A 20,336-nucleotide genomic window follows, 5' to 3' on the forward strand; every position below is an offset into this window, starting at 1 on the left:
GCCCTGAGCCCTCCATCTAGTTCTGACCTATGAGTGGAGGCTTGGCCCAGTCCAGGCCTATGAGAAACACCAGATGAGTAACACTTGAAGCTTCTTTAGTATACAAAGAGAAAGGAAGGCATTTGCTTACTGTGATAAAATTCAGATTGAACTCATTGGGGAGAACTCTCTTCTTGCAAGTCCCAAGGACAGATTTTTTTTTCTTGTAGTTTCAAGTTTTTATTGAAATTCCCCAAAGGCAAAAAAATGAGGTTTTTAGAAGAGATCTAGAGTATGTGTGTAGGTCGGTGTGGTATGGCTTTTGTTGTTGATGTTCTTAAAGAAACACAGCCATTAGTAGTTAGTAGACAAATAGTTTATGCAGAAAATAAATGTGTTACAGTTCATTCTCATCAATGATACAGCATTTTCAGTCATGATTATAGGTGAAACCAATTAAAACCTCATTAGGTAGTCATAGCACATTCATGCTAGTGAGAACATTGCAAAGCACTGCACCTGCATTATAGGGGTAGACAAAACTGGGGACGGGATATATTTTCACTCACCTCTGGTTGGCTTTGTGTATTTTTGTCATTGAGACTTACATTATGTTTGGGTCAAACAAAAAACCCAAAGCGGTTTTATAAAAGTTTACAACCATTAAACAGTATTTGTTTAATCCCACAAATGGATAAAGCAAACTACTATAGCTCAGTGATATACAAATCAGGACTAGAAATAGTCAATCTGCCTATGTATATAGCTAGCTACAATATGATAGACATTTAATATGCTGAGTCTTTTCAAAGGCATCAACTACTATAGACAAGCAGGTTCCCAAAAAATACTGGTTTGGTTTCCAGTGAGAACAAACTGTATTGCCACTTCAGTTTAAGACTATGCCCTCCTCAGTGTCAGACGTGAGGAGAAGAAAACTAGGGGAACGCAGAGAAGAATTAGGAGGACACATGAGCAGGGCTCTTTGGATAGCTTAACGTTATTTTCCCTGTGCAGTCTCAGACCTGGTTCACAGAGTAAAAGTGTATTGAAAGTGTTGGCCCTCGGAAAGGGCAATTGTACAAAGTCCCGTACTAACAGCATAGATAGAACAGTAACAGAGCGCCTCTCAAAATGAACTCTTCTATGTTAGAAGAAAGTTCAGTGGCAAAGGTTAATGTGTATTGATGTTTGAATTGCTGTATAAAGATAATTTATTCTCAAATAGAAAAGTAGATTTTCATAGTTCTGGAAACTAGCAGAGAGAGAGATTAAGAGAGAGAGAGTACTTATATTTATATTCTTACTTAGAAGAAAGAAAACTTTTACAGACCTTTTCCATAAGGCATCTGTCATTCTCCCTTCCATACTTTGCATTTTAAGAGACAGTGCAATGGCTATATGCTACCTTGAAAGGGCTCTTGTAACTGGATTGACCATGCCACTCCAGAATCACACTTCTTCAGGTTGAAATAAAAATAACAACAAAATCACAAAAAGAGAAAAAAAATCACAAAATCTACAAAATCTAAGGCCTGAGCAGGCACAGACTTGCTATGAATTCAGAAATTTAGTGAAAAAAATTAGAAGTACAAAGCACCTCTTGCAAAATATACTGGTCCTTGGAACCACACAGCACACTGTGCAGTAATTCTTGCTGAGTGCTTAGAGGTAAGTATTCTGCAGGACACATGCTTAACCCTAGAAAGGAAGCCTGATTTTATTAGCAGGAGAGCTGAGAAGGTCCCAATGCTTCTTTCTATTTCTTGTTTTATAATTACAAACAAAATGGAAAAAGTCAAGAAGTATGCAGAACTCCATATAGAGAAAATGTTTTTCTAATAACTTCACTAAAAACCATGCTAGATTTACGCATTCATATATTTATGCTTCTTAAACACTTTTGACACAAAATTCCCTTTGCAGGGACATATTAAATTTAATAGGCTAAAGAGAACTTATGCAAAATAATGCTTGAAACTGTACACACAATAGCTGTGTGCATAGTAATAAAGAAGCTTGCTCTTTGGAAATAGCTTACTCATGACCTCCCAGGCTGCTTTCCTGTGACACACAATGCCAGAAACATCATGGTGAAAGTCAGTTACCTAACTTAGTTTATTATCAGTTTTGTACACTTGTTTTTTATACAATCAGGGAAAAAAGATATAATTTGTATCAACAAAAGGTCATTTATGGTTAATTAGGCATTGCTTTTTGTTACTTCAGTTCATACACATTTTATAAGAAGAATGACAATTGTTTTTTTGAAAATAAAAAATACATATGCTGCCCTAAAATATTTCTTGTGTTGGGAGGAGTCTACAGTTTTTCTGAGTACTAAACATGAACATGTTCAAGATAAATTGCAGCTGACAAGATAAACCATGTGCTTCCCTGTAAATTTCGCAACTAGTGGATACTGTGGTACCATTGATGATTGTGGTAGGAAGATGAACTGGCACAAAGGCAGTACAGTCATCTAAGATTTTCAAATACCCTGATTTAGACATGGGACAGATTCAGGAGGTCCAAGAAGTTGAAGATAGGAAATGGTATTTGTGTGAAATTTGGGTGAAACTGTGTGAATTGCAAACACTTCAGTGGCAACTGTCACTCTCTATTTTATACCTGACAGAAAATACTTTTACACCTCAATATGCTGGGGAACAGAAAGATCAGAGGGTAGAAGATGAATATGAAGCTGTGATTAACTGAAGAGAAATGCTGGTTGAAATGCAGTTTTGGTCAACAAGGACAGAGACAGAAAGCCAAAAAGCAGCATGCAAGCCATTATCAAACAACCAAAAACAACCCTGACTACAGCCTCACATGTGGAATGTTTCACAGTAAGAAACATTTATAGGCAGTGTCACACAAAAGACCTACTCCAGGCCTTCTCAACTTTCATGACAAAAAAAAATTCATAGAAATTAGCAAGTTCCATCTCAAGAAGTAGTGAGTAGGTCATGGTCCAAAATGTTTAATATACAATGGATTAAAAAAGGGGTTCATTTAGTACGGCTTAAAAAAATAAATGCCTCTTTTAGAGGCATTTAGCTACAAAGGTTTCCACCCTGAGCAAGATACTAGTTGCACAAATGGTGCCAACCCAAAGTCCTGCAGTGTTTAGTAATGCATTTAAGAATTATCTAAGGATAAGTGCATCCTCTTTGCATGTATTTGAAGTGCATAACTGAACCAGCTATTAGCAAAGATGTAGCAACCCCTTTTGTGAGCTGCCTTTTTCCACTTAGAAAATCCCCTGGTTTTATTTCCTAAAGAAATTCTGTTCCATCAATTATTGACCTTATTGCCCAAAGGGTAGACAGCAGAAGAAAGTGGATTACATGTCTGTGCACTGTCCTCCATTACATTTTATCCTTTTATGTGGAATACTGCATAGGTCAGAAGTCTACAGAGTATCCATTAGACTCTCTTTGAGTGCAGCTTTTGTGTCCATCATGTAATGCTGCACAAGTTTGACCATCACCCCTGGGAAAAGGGACGTGGAGTCTGGTAGTAAATCCCTTGGTCCTCTCAAACTTTTCTGTGCTTGTCTAGCACACACCTGCTATGCTTAGAACTTGAGCTTATCCATCAGCTCCTCTGAAGAAGAAAGCTGTAATCTGATCCCTAATTTGCTAAGGTGAAGAGACTTAAAAGCTAAGAACTATCAGTAACTGTTGACAAGTAAAAAGTGCAAAGAAAATAGAGCTAGTATGCTCTGATGTCTAAGAAAACAATATTCAAATATTGGCATGTAATTTCACTTTCAAAACTAGTTGAAACTATGAAATGTGACATAAAATCAAGTTGGATTCGTGAGCTATACAACTGTAGACTAAGGACTGTGCAGAGCTTTTCTTATCATCACTATATAAAAGGTTATATGGAGATACACAAACATCTCAAACTAAATATTTACAGTTATACATGCACTATAGTTGTTAACAGTAGGTTTGAAATATATCTCTAGAAGCCTTGATGTGACCCTGTAGCTTGGTTAGTAAAGATATTGAATGGTCAGATATTCATGCAATAATTTATGCATTTACTTTTAAATAGCTTTAAATATCCTATTAAAAATCCCAAAAGATTAATTCAACATGTGATTTGATCCTGCTCTCTAAATTAGATATATTATCAATACTTTGTAATGTAGAATGTGATTAAGAAAGCATTGGTAATGGAATCCCTTGGGAGTTTCTTGTATTTAGACCTCTTCCCCTGAGTTTTGTCCTCCATTGCATGGTGCCGTGCGAAAAAGCATGGGACTTGGAGTCAGAGGACTTGAGTATGAGTCCTGGTTTGGTCACTTGCTAGCAGTGTGATCTTGGCAAGTAACTTAATCTCAGTGAGATTTAGTTTCCTTTTCTAGAAAATAAGACATTAGTAAGATTTACCATACAGGGCTGTTTTGCGCTTCAAATAACATAAACATTGTAACTTGTAAAGCGCAACACAAAATTGTTTGTTATTATTATCATAGTATTAGTGCATTATTAATATTAATATTTATTTTTGTATAAAGGAATAAGTCCTATGTCATGTCAACGAGCAGCCCTAAGCTTAGAAACAATCAAAGCTGCCAGTTGTTGGGCATCTGCAGTGTGGGGATTCTTCTCCATCACTGCAAGGACGATGTTTGAAGGGAAAATATTACAGAGGTTCTTATAAGTCTGATACTGGTGCTCTGGGATCATATGCTCCCTGTTATCATTGCACATTCCAACCCAAGGATTCCTCCAAAGCTGTTCCATCTTTTCAGGCACGCTCCGTACCATAACTGGCTCATAGCATGGTTGCATGAGGCTGTTACTCAAGGGATAGGAGTGGTACCCATAGGAATCAGTTACACTGGGCAATGGATCCCAGCTGGCATGTTGTTCCCGGCACAGAGGAGGTCGTCTTTGCCTCATGGGGTTGCTCTCATAGAGGCGGGAGTCAGAAATGCTGTCCATCCGAGTCATTACAAGGGCACGTCCTGGCTGAGGGGTTGCCCCAGGATGGATATTGGGAGGCATAGGGTAGTCTCCAGGACAGCTGGAGCAGGCTCCAGTTGCTGGGTGCTGGGCTTGCAAAACTAAGTGGGAAACTGACTGCTTGTGGGGGGCTTGTTTAGAATCCTCTGGGCCATAGCTCTGTGCTCGCGTTAAGGCGTCATGGTAACCATGAGGAAAAGGCTGAAGACGGTTCTGAGATGCGGAGCGATGTAGCTTCAAACTGCCTTCAGGATGACTATCAGCTACAGCCAAGTATAGATTGTTGTAAGAGGAATAGTTGTCATTCCTGGTATGGCTCATACGGTTGTCAGGACAGAGGCTGGGATTTCGGGCATATACCCCTCGGTCTGCTTCAGCCATGTAGTACTCTCGATTATGCATGCTATTGATGTTCAGTTTGGAGAAGTCGCCTAACACTGAATAGTAGCCATGGTCCCCCAAGGACTCAAACTTTGAGTATTGATCAGCATAGCTAATAGGGGTCCCATGGCTGTTGGTAACCAGGATCGGGGGGTACTGCATGCTGGCCATGTGCTCCAGTGAGGCCTTCTGGTGGGAGAAATGAGAGGATCCTGGCACCGGGCTGCTGGCTGAACGGGTGTTGAGTGCACTCACTGCATGGCTTTTAGGGGGTGGGATTGTGGGGACACTTAGGGCAGTCACAAGTGAGGGGACAGAGCTGGCCTCAGGCTTACGGGCAATGGACACCCATTCCTCGGGCTCCACAGCCATGGACCGGATGCTGGGATCTGATTGGCGCTTGGGGGCCACACGTTTGACTTCTGAGGTTGTCTCACCTTTGGCACTAGACATCCCTGTGCCGCACTTGCCCAGGGTGCCTTCACTCACGGTTTTCACTGTGGACAGTTTGGCACTGATGCGGAGCTCATCAGCCACCGAACGCTGTGGTTGGTTGGCCCGCTCCGGATGGTAGTATTTGCACTTGTGGCCATAGGTGCATTTTTTGCCTGAAAAATAATGCCTTGGGGTAAGACTCTCTCTCATACTGGTGCAAATCTGTCAGAAACTGTTGTAACAATCTGGTTACTCAAGTAAGAGTTTTAGTGTTTGGGCTTAAAGAAGAAAATTAACTGTCCCCAAAGATGAGAGAGGCAGGACAACATCAAGGAGGCATCACACACTGTGAGGGGAGTGGGAAGAAGTGGAAAGCTGGGGAGGAAACCACAGTGTAAAAGCTAAGAACTGAGCAGTTGAACAGCCTTCATTTTCCTGTAATTCACAACTTTGCCTAGGCATAACCTGCATGCTGAGGTGGTGTAGGATAGCAGCAGGCAGCATAGTACAATGCAAAAAGCATAGGCTTGGAAGCCAGTCAGACCTGTGTTTCAATTCCAGCTTTGTCGCTTACTAGCCATGTAACCTTCATAAGTGACTTTACCTTCTGAGCCTCAATTTCCTCTTCTGTAAAAAAAGTTCATAATTATGCCTATATTATATGGTCATTGTGAAGATTAAATGACGATAATGAACATGAAAATACTATATAATTTAAATAAATGTTAATTGATAAAAAGAAAAAACCCAAGACGTCCCATAAATAAATGATTATCCAAAAAGAGTGAACATGCAAAGTAGCCTCAGACCAGGCAGCTTATGTTGCACTGTTAGGCTTACAAACTTTGTGTCAGAGGGACTTGTGTAAGATCATAAAAGCACTCTAGAAAACTATATTTTAAAAGAGCAAATGAAAATGAAGTTTGAAGGCAAACTGGAAAATACAGAACTGAAGAAAAGAGTATTATTAGTTGACAGAGAGTGCAATCACCTGCTTGAGAGATACGTCCTTCCTGTGGCCAAATCCAATTTGGCTTTGCCCTTTCTGCTTCCATAGGCCATGTGGGTTTCTGCATTTCCCTGCCTCCAGCAACACTGGTCAGGATGGAGGCAGCTAGAGCGCCTGCATTATTTAAATGAGTGACAACTAATCTTTCCTTCAATTCTAGTTACCTTTCCTTCATGTGGTTTATAAGATGTTTCTTTAAATGCCTAACTGAGAATACATAAAGTCACAGACTTAAACTCCCAGGAAGTGGACAAGATAAGATTTTCCATTCGAAAGGGAAACCTTTGAGAAGTAAGTATTCATATAGTCCTTATGTTTCCCTTAGTATAGAACTCAGTTCTGCATATAGGTACTCACCATAAGGGCATGGTTGCTTCTTGTGCTCTGGAACAACAGGTCTCTTTCTCAAGAAATTTTCAAGATTTGGGCCATGGCGTCCTAAAGGATCATCTGGAGGCATAAATCTGAAAGCAAACAAGCAAGAGGTAAACATCTTCCTTTCTATCCTCACCCCCACTTCAGGAGTTCAGACCTTCAGTACTCCTTACCTATACTATTGTCACAGCCTTCTAACTGCCCTTTCTGCCTTAAACTAGGCCAGCAGTTCTTCCCTCCATTCTCACTTGAACACACACACACACACAAAAGATGATTTTTCCAGCGTATCTTCTGTGGATTACGTTTCAACCATACTGGCATTCCTGGTGGCTCCCCAACATGAGACTCACTTTCACATCTTTATAGCTTTATTCATGATGTTCTCTTTACCTATAACACCCAGTAGTCCCCTTTCTTCTGTTTGTAAACTTCATCTCAAATGTCATCTCTTGTTTGAGGCTTTTTCCTATCATTTCATGTAGCAACTTTAAAAACTCTAACCATACTGCTTATCACAACACATTGTGTCTCTCTTTCTTTCTCTTCTCCACTACACTTTGAGCCTCTTTTAAGGGTGAGTCCTGTTTCTTATTCAACCTCTTATCCCTATGGCAATCAGCATAATACACAGTACACAGTAAGTGTTCAGTAAATTTTTATTGAAATGAAATAATCTATTCCTAGTGCAACTTGGATTTAGTCTATTCAGAGCCTATTGAAAACAACGTACTTGTCATTCACAAAAGAATACATCAGCAATCGCTCCTCTATAAACTTCTTCCATTCTGGCTTTTCAACTTGAAGGTCTCGGTAGTTATCATTAGATACAATGATGCCGTCGGAATCGAAAGCCAATTTGACTATGAACCGGTCATCATAACAGACAACTCTCCTGCCCTGGACCCTTCGGGATGGTGTGAAGACAAGAATCTTTTCTTTCTCCAGTTTACGTAGGATATCTTGATCTGTCAAAATATAGATTATATGCCACACAGTAGAAACCATCTTTGGAAATTAACAACATTATCCTCATATTACAAATATAAAAGTTGGTACTAAATGCATATGTTATTTGCCCTTAGAGAGAAAGTGGTTTCTATTCCTGGCTATGACACAAATTTGGATTGTGACCTCAGGCAAGTCACCTTCTCCTTCAGACTTCAGTTTTCCATAAAGTGAAAGAACTGGATTCAATGACATTCAATGACATTAAAAAACTACCATGAAGAGTGAGAAATAGCACTGATACCCTACCATTCTTGTTGACTGATTTGCCCTTTGGAGGAAGCAGCAGCTTTTGCCTGCTGAAGAAAACAGAGCAGTATGCTGAAGATATGTCTGTCAGGAGGAGGGTAAAGCATCACTCTGTGGGAGTTACATTTTTGCCTTCTGCCTGAAGGAAAGCCACAACTAAGGAAAAAACAAAGCTGTAGCATGTTGAGTACTGACCCCCTTTCCTTTTGGTTTCTTAATTGCTAACGAAAGAAAGTTTACAAGCTGGGCTTGAGCAGGGCCAGGATCCACTCTCAGATGAAGTTGAAACTCGACCATTCTCTTACACCATACACAAAGATAAACTCAAAATGGATTAAAGACCTCAACGTGAGACAGGAATCCATCAGAATCCTAGAGGAGAATATAGGCAGTAACCTCTTCAATATCGGCCACAGCAACTTCTTTCAAGATATGTCTCCAAAGGCAAAGGAAACAAAAGTGAAAATGAATTTTTGGGACTTCATCAAGATCAAAAGCTTCTGCACAGCAAACAGTCAACAAAACAAAGAGGCAACCCACAGAATGGGAGAAGATATTTGCAAATGACAGTACAGACAAAAGGTTGATATCCAGGATCTATAAAGAACTCCTCAAACTCAACACACACAAAACAGACAATCATATAAAAAAATGGGCAGAAGATATGAACAGACACTTCTCCAATGAAGACATACAAATGGCTATCAGACACATGAAAAAATGTTCATCATCACTAGCCATCAGGGAGATTCAAATTAAAACCACATTGAGATACCACCTTACACCACTTAGAATGGCCAAAATTAGCAAGACAGGAAACAACATGTGTTGGATAGGATGTGGAGAAAGGGGAACCCTCTTACACTGTTGGTGGGAACGCAAGTTGGTGCAGCCACTTTGGAAAACAGTGTGGAGATTCCTCAAGAAATTAAAAATAGAGCTTCCCTATGACCCTGCAATTGCACTACTGGGCATTTACCCCAAAGATACAGATGTAGTGAAAAGAAAGGCCATCTTTACCCCAATGTTTATAGCAGCAATAGCCATGGTCGCCAAACTGTGGAAAGAACCAAGATGCCCTTCAACAGACAAATGGATAAGGAAGTTGGGACCCTGTTCAGAAGCTTACAGATAGATCCAAAAAACAATTCGGACCAGCATTCTTTCTTATTTGGCACCTCATGCAAACAGCTGATACTCAGAGAACTAGGGTCTTTATGTTCTCAAATGCTATAAAAAGCTAGCTTTAAAAAAAAAGCTAGCTTCATATACTGTTGTAAGCAAATGTAGTAATCCTACTGACATTAGGGCTGCATCATGACTTTTGTGGACCTTAGACATGTTTGCCTTTGTGGGTCCCTTCTTTCATAAAGAAGTACTAAAAATTATACTTTACAACTGCTTTGGCATAAAAACAAATAATCTCATTAGCTACATTATTATAAATTAATTGCTATATTTGATTTTTCCTTCATTGTTGAAAGAAAATGAAATTAAAACATCTTTTTGTTATATTTTAATTCCAGTGTAGTTAACATACAGTGCTATATTAGTTTCAGGTGTAAAACACAGTGATTCCAAAATTCCATGCATCACTCAGTGCTCATTAAGACAATTGCACTCCTTATTCTTCATCACCTATTCACCCATGCATACCATCCATCTTCCTTCTGGTAACCATCAATGCGTTCCCTATACATAGAGGGTTTTTCTGGTTTGTCTAACTCTCTCTCTCTTTTTTTTTCCTTTTGAAGGTCTTTTTTGTTTCTTAAAATCCACATAAGAGTGAAACTATGGGTAGCATGATTACTGGATGATAGGGTAGTCCTATTTTTAACTTTTTGAGGAAATTTCATACTGTTTTCCATAGTGACTACACAAGTTTACATTCCTACCAGAAGTGCACAAGAGTTCCTTTTCCTCCATGTCCTCACCAACACTTGTTTCTTGTGTTTTTTTTTTAATTTTAGCCATTATGACAGGTATGAAGTAATATCTCATTGTAGTTTTGATTTGTATTTCCCTGAAGATGAGTCATATTGAACATCTTTCATGTGTCTGTTGGCCATCTGTATGTCTTCTTTGAAAGAATGCCTGTTCATGTGTCCTGCCATTTTTTAATTGGATTATTCATTTTCTGGGTGTTGAGTTGTATAAGTCAGAGAGGCTTCTGCCGGTGTTCTCCTCTAGAATTCTGATGGATTCCTGTTTCAAATTTAAGTTTTCCATCTATTTTGAATTCATTTTATTTGTATGTTGTAAGACAATTGTCCAGTTTCATTCTTCTGCATGTGGCTGTCTAATTTTCCCAGCACCATTTATTGAAGAGACTGTTTTTTTTCCATTAGGTATTCTTCCTTGCTTTATTGAAGAGTAATCGACCATATGTAATTGTGAGTTTACTTCTGGGTTTTCTATTCTGCTACATTGATCTATGTGTCTATTTTTGTGCCAGCACCATATTGTTTTATTTACGACAGCTTTATAACATAACTTGAAATCCAGAAATGTGATGCCTTCAGCCTTGTTTTCAGTTTTCAAGATTGCTTTGATTTTCAGGATATTTTGTGGTTCCATACAAATTTTAAGATTGTTTGGTCTAGCTCTCTGAAAAATGCTGTTTGTATTTTGATAAGGATTGCATTAAATGTGTAGATTGCTTTGAGTAGCATAAACTTCTTAAAAATATTTGTTCTTCCAATCCATGAGTATGTGTCTTTGTGTCTTTCTCAATTTCTTTCATAAGTGTTCTATAGTTTTCAGACTATAGATCTTATATCTCTTTGGTTAGGCTTGTTCCTAGGTACCTTATTGTTTTTGGTGCAAGTGTAAATAGGATTCTTTTCTTAATCTCTCTTTCTGCTGCTTCATTATGGGTGTATAGGAATGCAATAGATTTCTGTACACTGATTTTGTATCTTGCAACATTTCCGAATTCACTTATCAGTCTAGCATTTTTTGAGAGTTTTCAGGATTTCTATGTAGAGTAATCATGTCATCTGCAAATAGTGAAAATTTACTTCTTCCTTACTGATTTGGATGCCTTTTACTTCTTTTTATTGTCTGATTGCTGTGGCTACAACTTCCAGTATTATGTTGAATAATTGTGGACATACATGTCTTTTTCCTATCCTTAGGGGGAAAGCTCTCAGTTTTCCCCCATTGAGGATCATGTTAGCTGTGTAGTTTTCATACATGGCCTTTAATATTTAGAGATATATTCCCTCTAAAGCTACTTGGTTGAGGGTTTTTATGATGAATGGGTGTTGTACTTTGTCAAATACTTTTTCTGCATCTACTGAAATGATAATATGGTTCTTTTTACCCTTTTTTAAAAGTTTTTGTTTAAGTTCCAGTTACATACAGTGTAATATTAGTTTTAGATGTACAATATCGTGATTCAATACTTACATATAACACGTGGTAAAATCATAAAAACTGCACTCCTTAATTCCCATCACCTATTTAATCTGTTCCCTCACCCACCTCCCCTCTGGTAACCATCAGTTTGTTCTCTATAGTTAAGAGCCTATTTCTTCAGCCACAGCAACTTCTTTCAACACATGTCTCCAAAGGCAAAGGAAACAAAAGTGAAAATGAACTTTTAGGACTTCATCAAGATCAAAACCTTCTGCTCAGCAAAGGAAACAGTCAACAAAACAAAGAGGCAACTCATGGAATGGGAGAAGGTATTGGCAAATGACAGTACAGACAAAGGGCTGATATCCAAGATCTATAAAGAACTCCTCAAACTCAACACACACAAAACAGATAATCACATCAAAAAATGTGCAGAAGACATGAACAGACACTTCTCCAAAGAAGAAATACAAATGGCTAACAGACACATGAAAAAATGTTCATCTTTAGCTATCAGGATGATTCAAATCAAAACCACATTGAGATACCACCTTGCGTCAGTTAGAATGGCCAAAATTAAGAAGACAATAAATGATTTTTTTGGTGGGGGGAATATGGCAAAGAGTAGGAGATACTGTTTCAACTGGTCCCCTAAAGTGAGATGATTATCTACCAGAACACTCTGAACACCCATGAAATCATCCTGAAATGTAGGATTACACACTTCTAGATCTTTACAGGGGGCAGAAGACAAGCCAGTGGACAGGTAAAGCAGAGTGGGAATGTTAGACTGATACCGGAAAATAAACAAAAGGGGTAGGGAGCCACCATAAGCGACCCATTGGAAAGTAATACCCCAATATGAGAGTGCCCTGTGATTGAGGACCAGCATTAACTTGGAGTATGATTAAAAGCACTCAAAAAGAGCAAAAGATATTACGGGGAAACTGGTGGAATCAGGCAGTTATGGGCACATGAGCTCAAACCCACAGACCCAGGATGGCCACCACCGATGCCATGCCAAAGAGAGTGCTGCGAAGCATCCAGGTCATGGTCCCTGAGCCACTAGCATGCACGTGAGAGCATCTGGTGTGGATGACAGCTGGGGGTCTCTAGAACCACAGCCTTTTGCACTCTGCACATGCACAACACAACCAGGGTCTGAGTCATGCTCCACATCCTCCCCTGAGAGGTCAGTGTGGGTGCTAGCCAGTGATTTCTAGGACTGGCAAGAGTCTGAACACTCCCAGCCTGGGCCAAAGTGAAAATCTCTGTGCACTTTCTCTGGTTGAGATCTCTCCAGTGGGCTGGACCTGCCCAAAGAGCTGTGGCAAAGGCAGCCACTGGAAGCAGCTCTCTGGACTAATATTGCTCATGGTTTTAGTAACAGTGGGATACAGAGACAAGCAGGAGCTCCTGAGACCCCCTGTGGCTGGAGACATGTGCTACTGGCGGGAAGTGGCAGAGGGGGAGTTTATGTGCTCTGGACCAGCCAGAGGGGAACAGACTGAGCCTTCTCTCTGAGACTGAGGTCTGGGTGCAGTTTGCTTTCCTCTAAACCTCCAAAGAACCGCCAAAAGCCACCAAAGGGAAAACAAAACAAAACCAAACCACCCTCCAGAGAACAAAAGCCTGAAAAACTGGTTTCCTCAGAGACCAGCCACTTAATAAGGGGCAGGAGGACTCAACTCTAGAAAGACTGCCTGAAAAAGACTGCCCCTCCCCCATAAAACCAGCCAAAAACAAAAACAAAAACAAAAACACAAGAGGACAACCACCACAGGGTCCCCATAAAACTGTAAAACCCCATTACCAGGGGGAAAGAAAATATTAAGCTCCTGGTATGGCCTTAAAACCTGTATACTTCATAGATACAATTTTTATTTTTAATTCCTTCCCACTTTTCTTGTTCTTTTTATTTTTTTTTATAATTTTTAACCTGTTTACCATCAAAACGAGAGGTTCAGCACAACACATTCTATAATAACCTTTTAACTTGAACTTTTCTGATACATAAGACATATGTGTTTTTGTTTTGCTTTTCTATTTTTTTAATATTCTTACAGAGATAGGATTCAAGGTAATCTTCTTTCCCCAATCAATACTACCCCTATATATAAACCAGTTTTAACCCCCCTTTACTTCGGGAAAGTTCAGTCCTTTAAACAAAGATATCAAGATACACCCAGGAAGAATCAAAATAAACTTCTTTGCCCCACACTGAGGATTTATAACCACCCTCCCATCTTTTTCGTCTATCTGTGTTTCTGCGTATTTGTTTTTGTTCTGATAGTATATAAATCTTATACTTGGGATGCCTTTTGGCTGGGTTCTTTTTTTTTTTTTTTTCTTGTCATTTATTTTTGTCAGTCTTCTTGTTTGTCCGTTTTTGTTTGCATACCTTCTAAATTTTAACTTTGGGACCCATTCTGACCGGGTCTTTTCTTTTCTTTTTTCTTTTCTTTCTTTTTTTTTTTTTTCTCAGTCTGTCTCTTCCTATCTCTCCCTCTTTTTTTTCTTTTTTCTTTCTTCTTGGTAGGGACTCCTGATTGCTCAGAAGTGTTCCAGGGTGCACCCTGCCTGGATCATGGTTGATACATTCAGCTACACATCCCCTCAGCCATCTCTCATCAAAATGACTAGGAGGAGGAATGCCCAACAGAGGAAAAATTCAGAGATTGGGCCCTGTGCCACAGAACTATTGGATATGGACATAAACAGTATGTTGGAAAGAGAATTGAGGGCAATGGCTAGGTTGGAGAAAACCACTAAAGACAACATGGAATCAATTAGGGCAGAAGTGAAAGCCACCAGGGAAGATGTTAACAATGCTGGGGTACCTCGGTGGCTCGTTGGGTTAAAGCCTCTGCCTTCGGCTCAGGTCATGATCCCAGGGTCCTGGGATCGAGACCCACATTAGGCTCTCTGCTCAGCAAGGAGCCTGCTTCCCTTCCTCTCTCTCTCTCTGCCTGCCTCTGCCTGCTTGTGATCTCTCTCAAATAAACAAATACAATCTTTAAAAAAAGATATTAACAATGATATCAGTGAATCCCAATCTAACCTAAATTCTCTAGCAACTAGAGTAACTGAGGCAGAAGATAGAATCAGTGATCAAGAGGACAAACTGATAGAGAAAAAGGATCAGGAGGCAGCCTGGAACAAACAGCTTAGAAGCCATGAAAACAGAATTAGGGAAATAAGTGACACAATGAAATGTTCCAACATCAGAATTATTGGAATCCATGAGGGGGAGGAGAAAGAAAGAAGACTACAGGATAGAGTTGAATAAATTCTCCACCAAAATTTTCTAATCTGGGGAATAGAACCAGTGTTCATGTCCTAGATGCAGAAAGGTCACCACCCAAGATCATAGAATCTAGAAAGACCTCGAGACACCTGATTGTGAAAATGATGAATCACAATTTTAAGCAGGAGCTCTTGAAAGCAGCTAGGGCAAAGAGATTCCTTATGTACAGAGGAAGGCCCATCAGAATAACATCAGACCTGTCCACAGAAACCTGGCAAGCCAGAAAGGGCTGGTAAGAAGTATTCAGAGCACTAAATGAAAAGAACATGCAGCCAAGAATACTTTATCCAGCAAGGCTGACATTCAAAATGAATGGAGAGATAAAGATCTTCCAAGACTGGTAAGGTTTAAAAGTGTATGTGACCACCAAGCCGGCACTACAAGAAATATTAAGGGGGATTCTATAAGAGAAGAAAGAACCCAAGAGTGTCATTGAACAGAAATTTATGGAGACAATCTATAGAAACAAAGACTTCACAGGCAACACGATGTCAATAAAAACATATCTCTCAGTAATCACTCTCAGCGTGAATGACCTAAACACTCCCATAAAATGGCACAAAGTTGCAGATTGGATAAAACAACAGGATCCATCCATATGTTGTCTACAGGAGACTCATTTTGAAACTAAGGATACATCCAACTGAAAGTGAAGTGATGGAGAAGCATCTTTCATGCCAATAGTTCTCAAAAGAAGGCTGGGGTAGTGATTCTCATATCACATAAATTAGATTTTAAACTAAAGGCTATAGTCAGAGATACAGAAGGACAGTACATCTTTCTTAAAGGGTCTATCCACCAAGAAGATCTAACAATTGTAAATATTTATGCCCCCTATATGGGAGCAGCCAACAACATAAGACAACTGTTAATCAAGATAAAGAGACACATTAATATGAATACATTGATAGTAGGGGATCTTAACACACCACTCTCAGATCATCCAAGCAGAAAAGCAACAAAGTAACAAGAGCATTGAATGACACATTGGACCAGATAGACCTCATAGATATATACAGAACATTCCACCCTAAAACAACAGAATACTCATTCTTCTCAAGTTCACATGGAACTTTCTCCAGAATAGACCACATACTGGGTCACAAATCAGGATTCAACTGATACAAAAATATTGAGATTATTCTCTGCATATTCTCAGACCACAATGCTTTGAAACTGGAACTCAACCAGAAGAAAAAGTTCGGAAGGAATTCAAGCAACTGTAAGCTAAAGGCCACCTTGCTTAAGAATTTTTTGATCAACCAGGAAATCAAAGAAGAACTTAAACAACTCATGGAAACCAATGAGAATGAAGATACTTTGGTCCAAAACCTATGCAATACAGCAAAGGCAGTACTAAGGGGGAAATACATAGCTATCTAAGTCTCCCTCAGAAATATTGAAGAATACAGCAGCTGTCTTTACATGTTAAAGAATTGGAGAATCAACAACAAATTAAGCCACTCCACACACAAGAAGGGAAACAATGAAAAACAGAGTGAGATCAATGAGATAAAAAAAAAAAAACTAGAGATACAATAAAACGCATGAAAGAAACTACAAACTGGTTTTTTGAAAGAATCAATAAGATCGATAAACCACCAGCCAGACTAATCCAAAAGAAAAGAGAAAGGACACAAATGAATAAAATTATGAATGAAAGGGGAGACATCATGACTAACACCAAGGAAATAGAAACAATCGTCAGAAATTCTTACCAACAGTTACATGCCAATAGTTTAAGCAGCCTAGATGAAATGGATGCATTCCTGGAAATCCATAACCTTCCAAGACTGAAACAAGAAGAAATTGACAATCTGAATAGACTAGTAACTAGATTAAAACAGTAATCAAAAACGTCCCCCAAAACAAGAACCCAGGACCTGACGGATTCCCTGGGGAATTCTACCAAACTTTCAAAGAAGAAATAATACCTATTGTCCTGAAGCTGTTTCAAATATTAGAAACAGATGGAAAACTTCCAGACTCTTTCTATGAAACCAGCATTACCCTGATCCCCAAACCAGGCAAAGACTCCACCAAAAAGTAGAATTTCAGATCAATATCCCTGATGAATACGGATGCCAAAATTCTCAACAAGATCTTTGCTAATAGGATCCGACAGTACATGAAAAAGATTATCCATCATGACCAGGTGGGATCTATCCCTGGAACGCAAGGGTGGTTCAACATTCACAAATCAATCAATGTGATAGAACAAGTCAATAGGGAAGCGAGAAGAACCACATGGTCCTCTCAATGGATGCAGAAAAAGCATTAGACAAAATCCAGCATCTGTTCCTAATTAAAATGCTTCAAAGTATAGGGATAGAGGGAACATTCCTTAACTTCATAAAATCTATCTATGAAAAGCCCACAGCGAATATCATCCTCAATGAGGAAAAGCTGACAGCTTTCCCTTTGAGATCAGGGACACGACAAGGATGGCCACTCTCACCACTCTTATTCAACATAGTATTAGAAATCCTAGCAACAGGATTCAGACAACAAAGATACATAAATGGTATTCAAATTGTCAGTGAAGGGGCACCTGGGTGGCTCAATACATTAAGCCTCTGCCTTCAGCTCAAGTCATGATCTCAGGGTCCTGGGATCGAGCCCCATGTTAGGCTCTCTGCTCTGCAGGGAGCCTGCTTCCTCCGCCCTCTCTGCTTGCTTCTCTCCCTACTTGTGATCTCTCTCTCTGTCAAATAAATAAATAAAATATTTATAAAATAAAACAAATTGTCAATTAAGAAGTCAAACTCTCTCTCTTCGCAGATTACATGATACTTTGTATGGAAAACCCAAAATACTCCACCCCCAATCTACTAGAACTCACATAGCAATTCAGTAATGTGAAATCAATGTGCATAAATCAGTTACTTTCTTATACATTAACAATGAAAATACAGAAAGGGAAATTAGAGAATTGATTCCATTTACTATAGCACCAAGAACCATAAGATACCTGGGAATAAACCTAACCAAAGAGGTAAAGGATCTGTACTCAAGGAACTACAGAACACTCATGAAAGAAATTGAAGAAGAAAGAAAAAGATGGAAGACCATTCCATGCTCATGGATTGGAAGAATAAACATTGTTAAATTGTCTCTACTGCCTACAGCTATCTCTACTTTCAATGCCATTCTGATCAAAATTCCATCAGCATTTTTCAAAGAGCTGGAACAAACGATCCTAAAATTTGTATGGAATCAGAAGAGACCCTGAAATACTAAGGAAATGTTGAAAAATAAAAGCAAAATTGGGGGCATCATGTTGTCTGATTTCAAGCCTTATTACAAAGCTGTGATACCAAGACAGAATGGTACCTGCACAAAAACAGACACATAGACCAGTGGAATAGAGTGGAGAGCCCAGGTATGGACCCTCAACTCTATGGTCAAATAATCTTTGACAAAGCAGGAAAAAATATACAGTGGAAAGAAAACCATTCTCTTCAATAAATGGTGCTGGGAAAATTAGACAGGTATGTGTAGAAGAATGAAACTCGGCCATTCTCTTACACCATACACAAAGATAAACTCGAAATGGACAAAAGACCTCAATGTGAGGCAGGAGTCCATCAGAATCCTAGAGGAGAACATAGGCAGTAACCTCTTGGACATCGGCCATAGCAACTTCTTTCAAGATACATCTCCAAGGCAAAGGCAACAAACAAAAGTGAACTTCTGTGACTTCATCAAGATCAAAGACTTCTGCACAGCAAAGGAAACAGTAAAAAAAAAAAAATGAAGAGGCAACCCATGGAATGGGAGAAGATATTTGCAAATGACAGTACAGACAATAGGCTGATATCCAAGATCTATAAGGAACTCCTCAAACTCAACACACACAAAACAAATGATCACATCAAAAAATGGGGAGAAGACATGAACAGACACTTCTCCAAAGAAGACATACAAATGGCTAACAGACACATGAAAAAATGTTCATCATCACTGGCCATCAGGGAGAGTCAAATCAAAACCACATTGAGATACCACCCTACACCAGTTAGAATGGCCAAAATTAACAAGATGGTAAACAACGTGTGTTGGAGAGGATGTGGAGAAAGGGGAACCCTCTTACACTGTTGATGGGAATGTGAGTTGGTGCAGCCAATTTGGAAAACAGTGTGGAGATTCCTTAAGAAATTAAAAGTAGAGCTTCCCTACAACTCTGCAATTGCACTATTGGATATTTACCCCAAAGTTGCAGATATAGTGAAAAGAAGGACCATCTGTACCCCAATGTTCATAGCAGCAATGGCCACAGTCGCCAAACTGTGGAAAGAACCAGGATGCCCTTCAATGGACAGATGGATAAAGAAGATATGGTCCATATATGCTATGGAGTATTATGCCTCCATCAGAAAAGATGAATACCCAAATTCTATCAACATGGACAGGACTGGAAGAGATTATGCTGAGTGAAATAAGTCAAGCAGAGGAAGTCAATTATCATATGGTTTTGCTTACTTGTGGAGCATAAAGGAATAACAAGGAGGACACGGGGAGATGGAGAGGAGAAGTGAGTTGGGGCAAATTCAAGGGGAGCCAACCTATGAGAGACAGTGGACTCTGAGAAATGATCTGAGGGTTTTGGAGGGGAGGGAGGTGGGGGATTGGGTTAGTCTGGTGGTGGGTATTAAGGAGGGCATGTATTGCATTGAGCACTGGGTGTGGTGCATAAACAATGAATTCTGGAACAGTGAAAAGAAATTTAAAAAAATAAAATGAATCTCATGTAGGCAGCATATAGATGGGTCTTTTTTTAATCCATTCCACCACTCCACTAAATGGAGCATTTAGTACATTTATATTCAAAGTAAGTATTAATAGTTATGTACTATTGCCACTTTATTACTTATTTTGTCATTGGTTCAGGAGATTTTCTCTGATCCTTTCTTGTCTTTCATCTCTCCTTTGCATAAAAGGGTCCCCTTTAGTATCTCTTGCAGGGCTGCTCTTGTGTTTAGTTTTTGTCTGGGAAACTGTTTTTCTCTCCTTCTGTTCTAAATGATAGCCTTGCTGGATAGTGGGTGCTTGGTTGCAGATGTTTCCCATTCAGCGTGTTGAATATATCATTCTCCCTTTTGGCTTGCCAGGTTCCTGCTGAGAAATCTGCAACTAGCAATATGGGTGTTACCTTGGAAGTTAAGGACTTTTTTCTTGCTGCTTTTAAGATTTTTTTCCTTATAATTATAGTTTGCAAATTTAATTACAATATATCTTGTTGGCCTGA

General features: G+C 39.2%; 1 protein-coding gene across 3 annotated transcripts in view; it reads right to left on the reverse strand.

The window, feature by feature from the left end:
* Positions 1-1,877: 1,877 nt before the first annotated feature.
* The window catches only part of ZC3H12B (zinc finger CCCH-type containing 12B), a 581,452-nt gene continuing 562,993 nt past the window's right edge, over positions 1,878-20,336 (reverse strand). For all 3 annotated transcript variants that reach the window (XM_032846911.1, XM_032846912.1, XM_032846910.1), the window contains exons 4-6: positions 7,898-8,132; positions 7,147-7,253; positions 1,878-5,953 (exon numbers count right to left, since the gene is read on the reverse strand). In XM_032846911.1, the coding sequence (XP_032702802.1) occupies positions 4,533-5,953; positions 7,147-7,253; positions 7,898-8,132 (1,763 nt within the window). In that variant the 3' untranslated portion in view covers positions 1,878-4,532. The remainder of the gene's footprint in view (positions 5,954-7,146; positions 7,254-7,897; positions 8,133-20,336) is intronic.

The sequence above is a fragment of the Lontra canadensis genome, unplaced genomic scaffold (assembly GCF_010015895.1).
Source record: "Lontra canadensis isolate GAN:19392208 unplaced genomic scaffold, GSC_riverotter_1.0 scaffold183, whole genome shotgun sequence".
Taxonomy (NCBI): Eukaryota; Metazoa; Chordata; class Mammalia; order Carnivora; family Mustelidae; genus Lontra; species Lontra canadensis.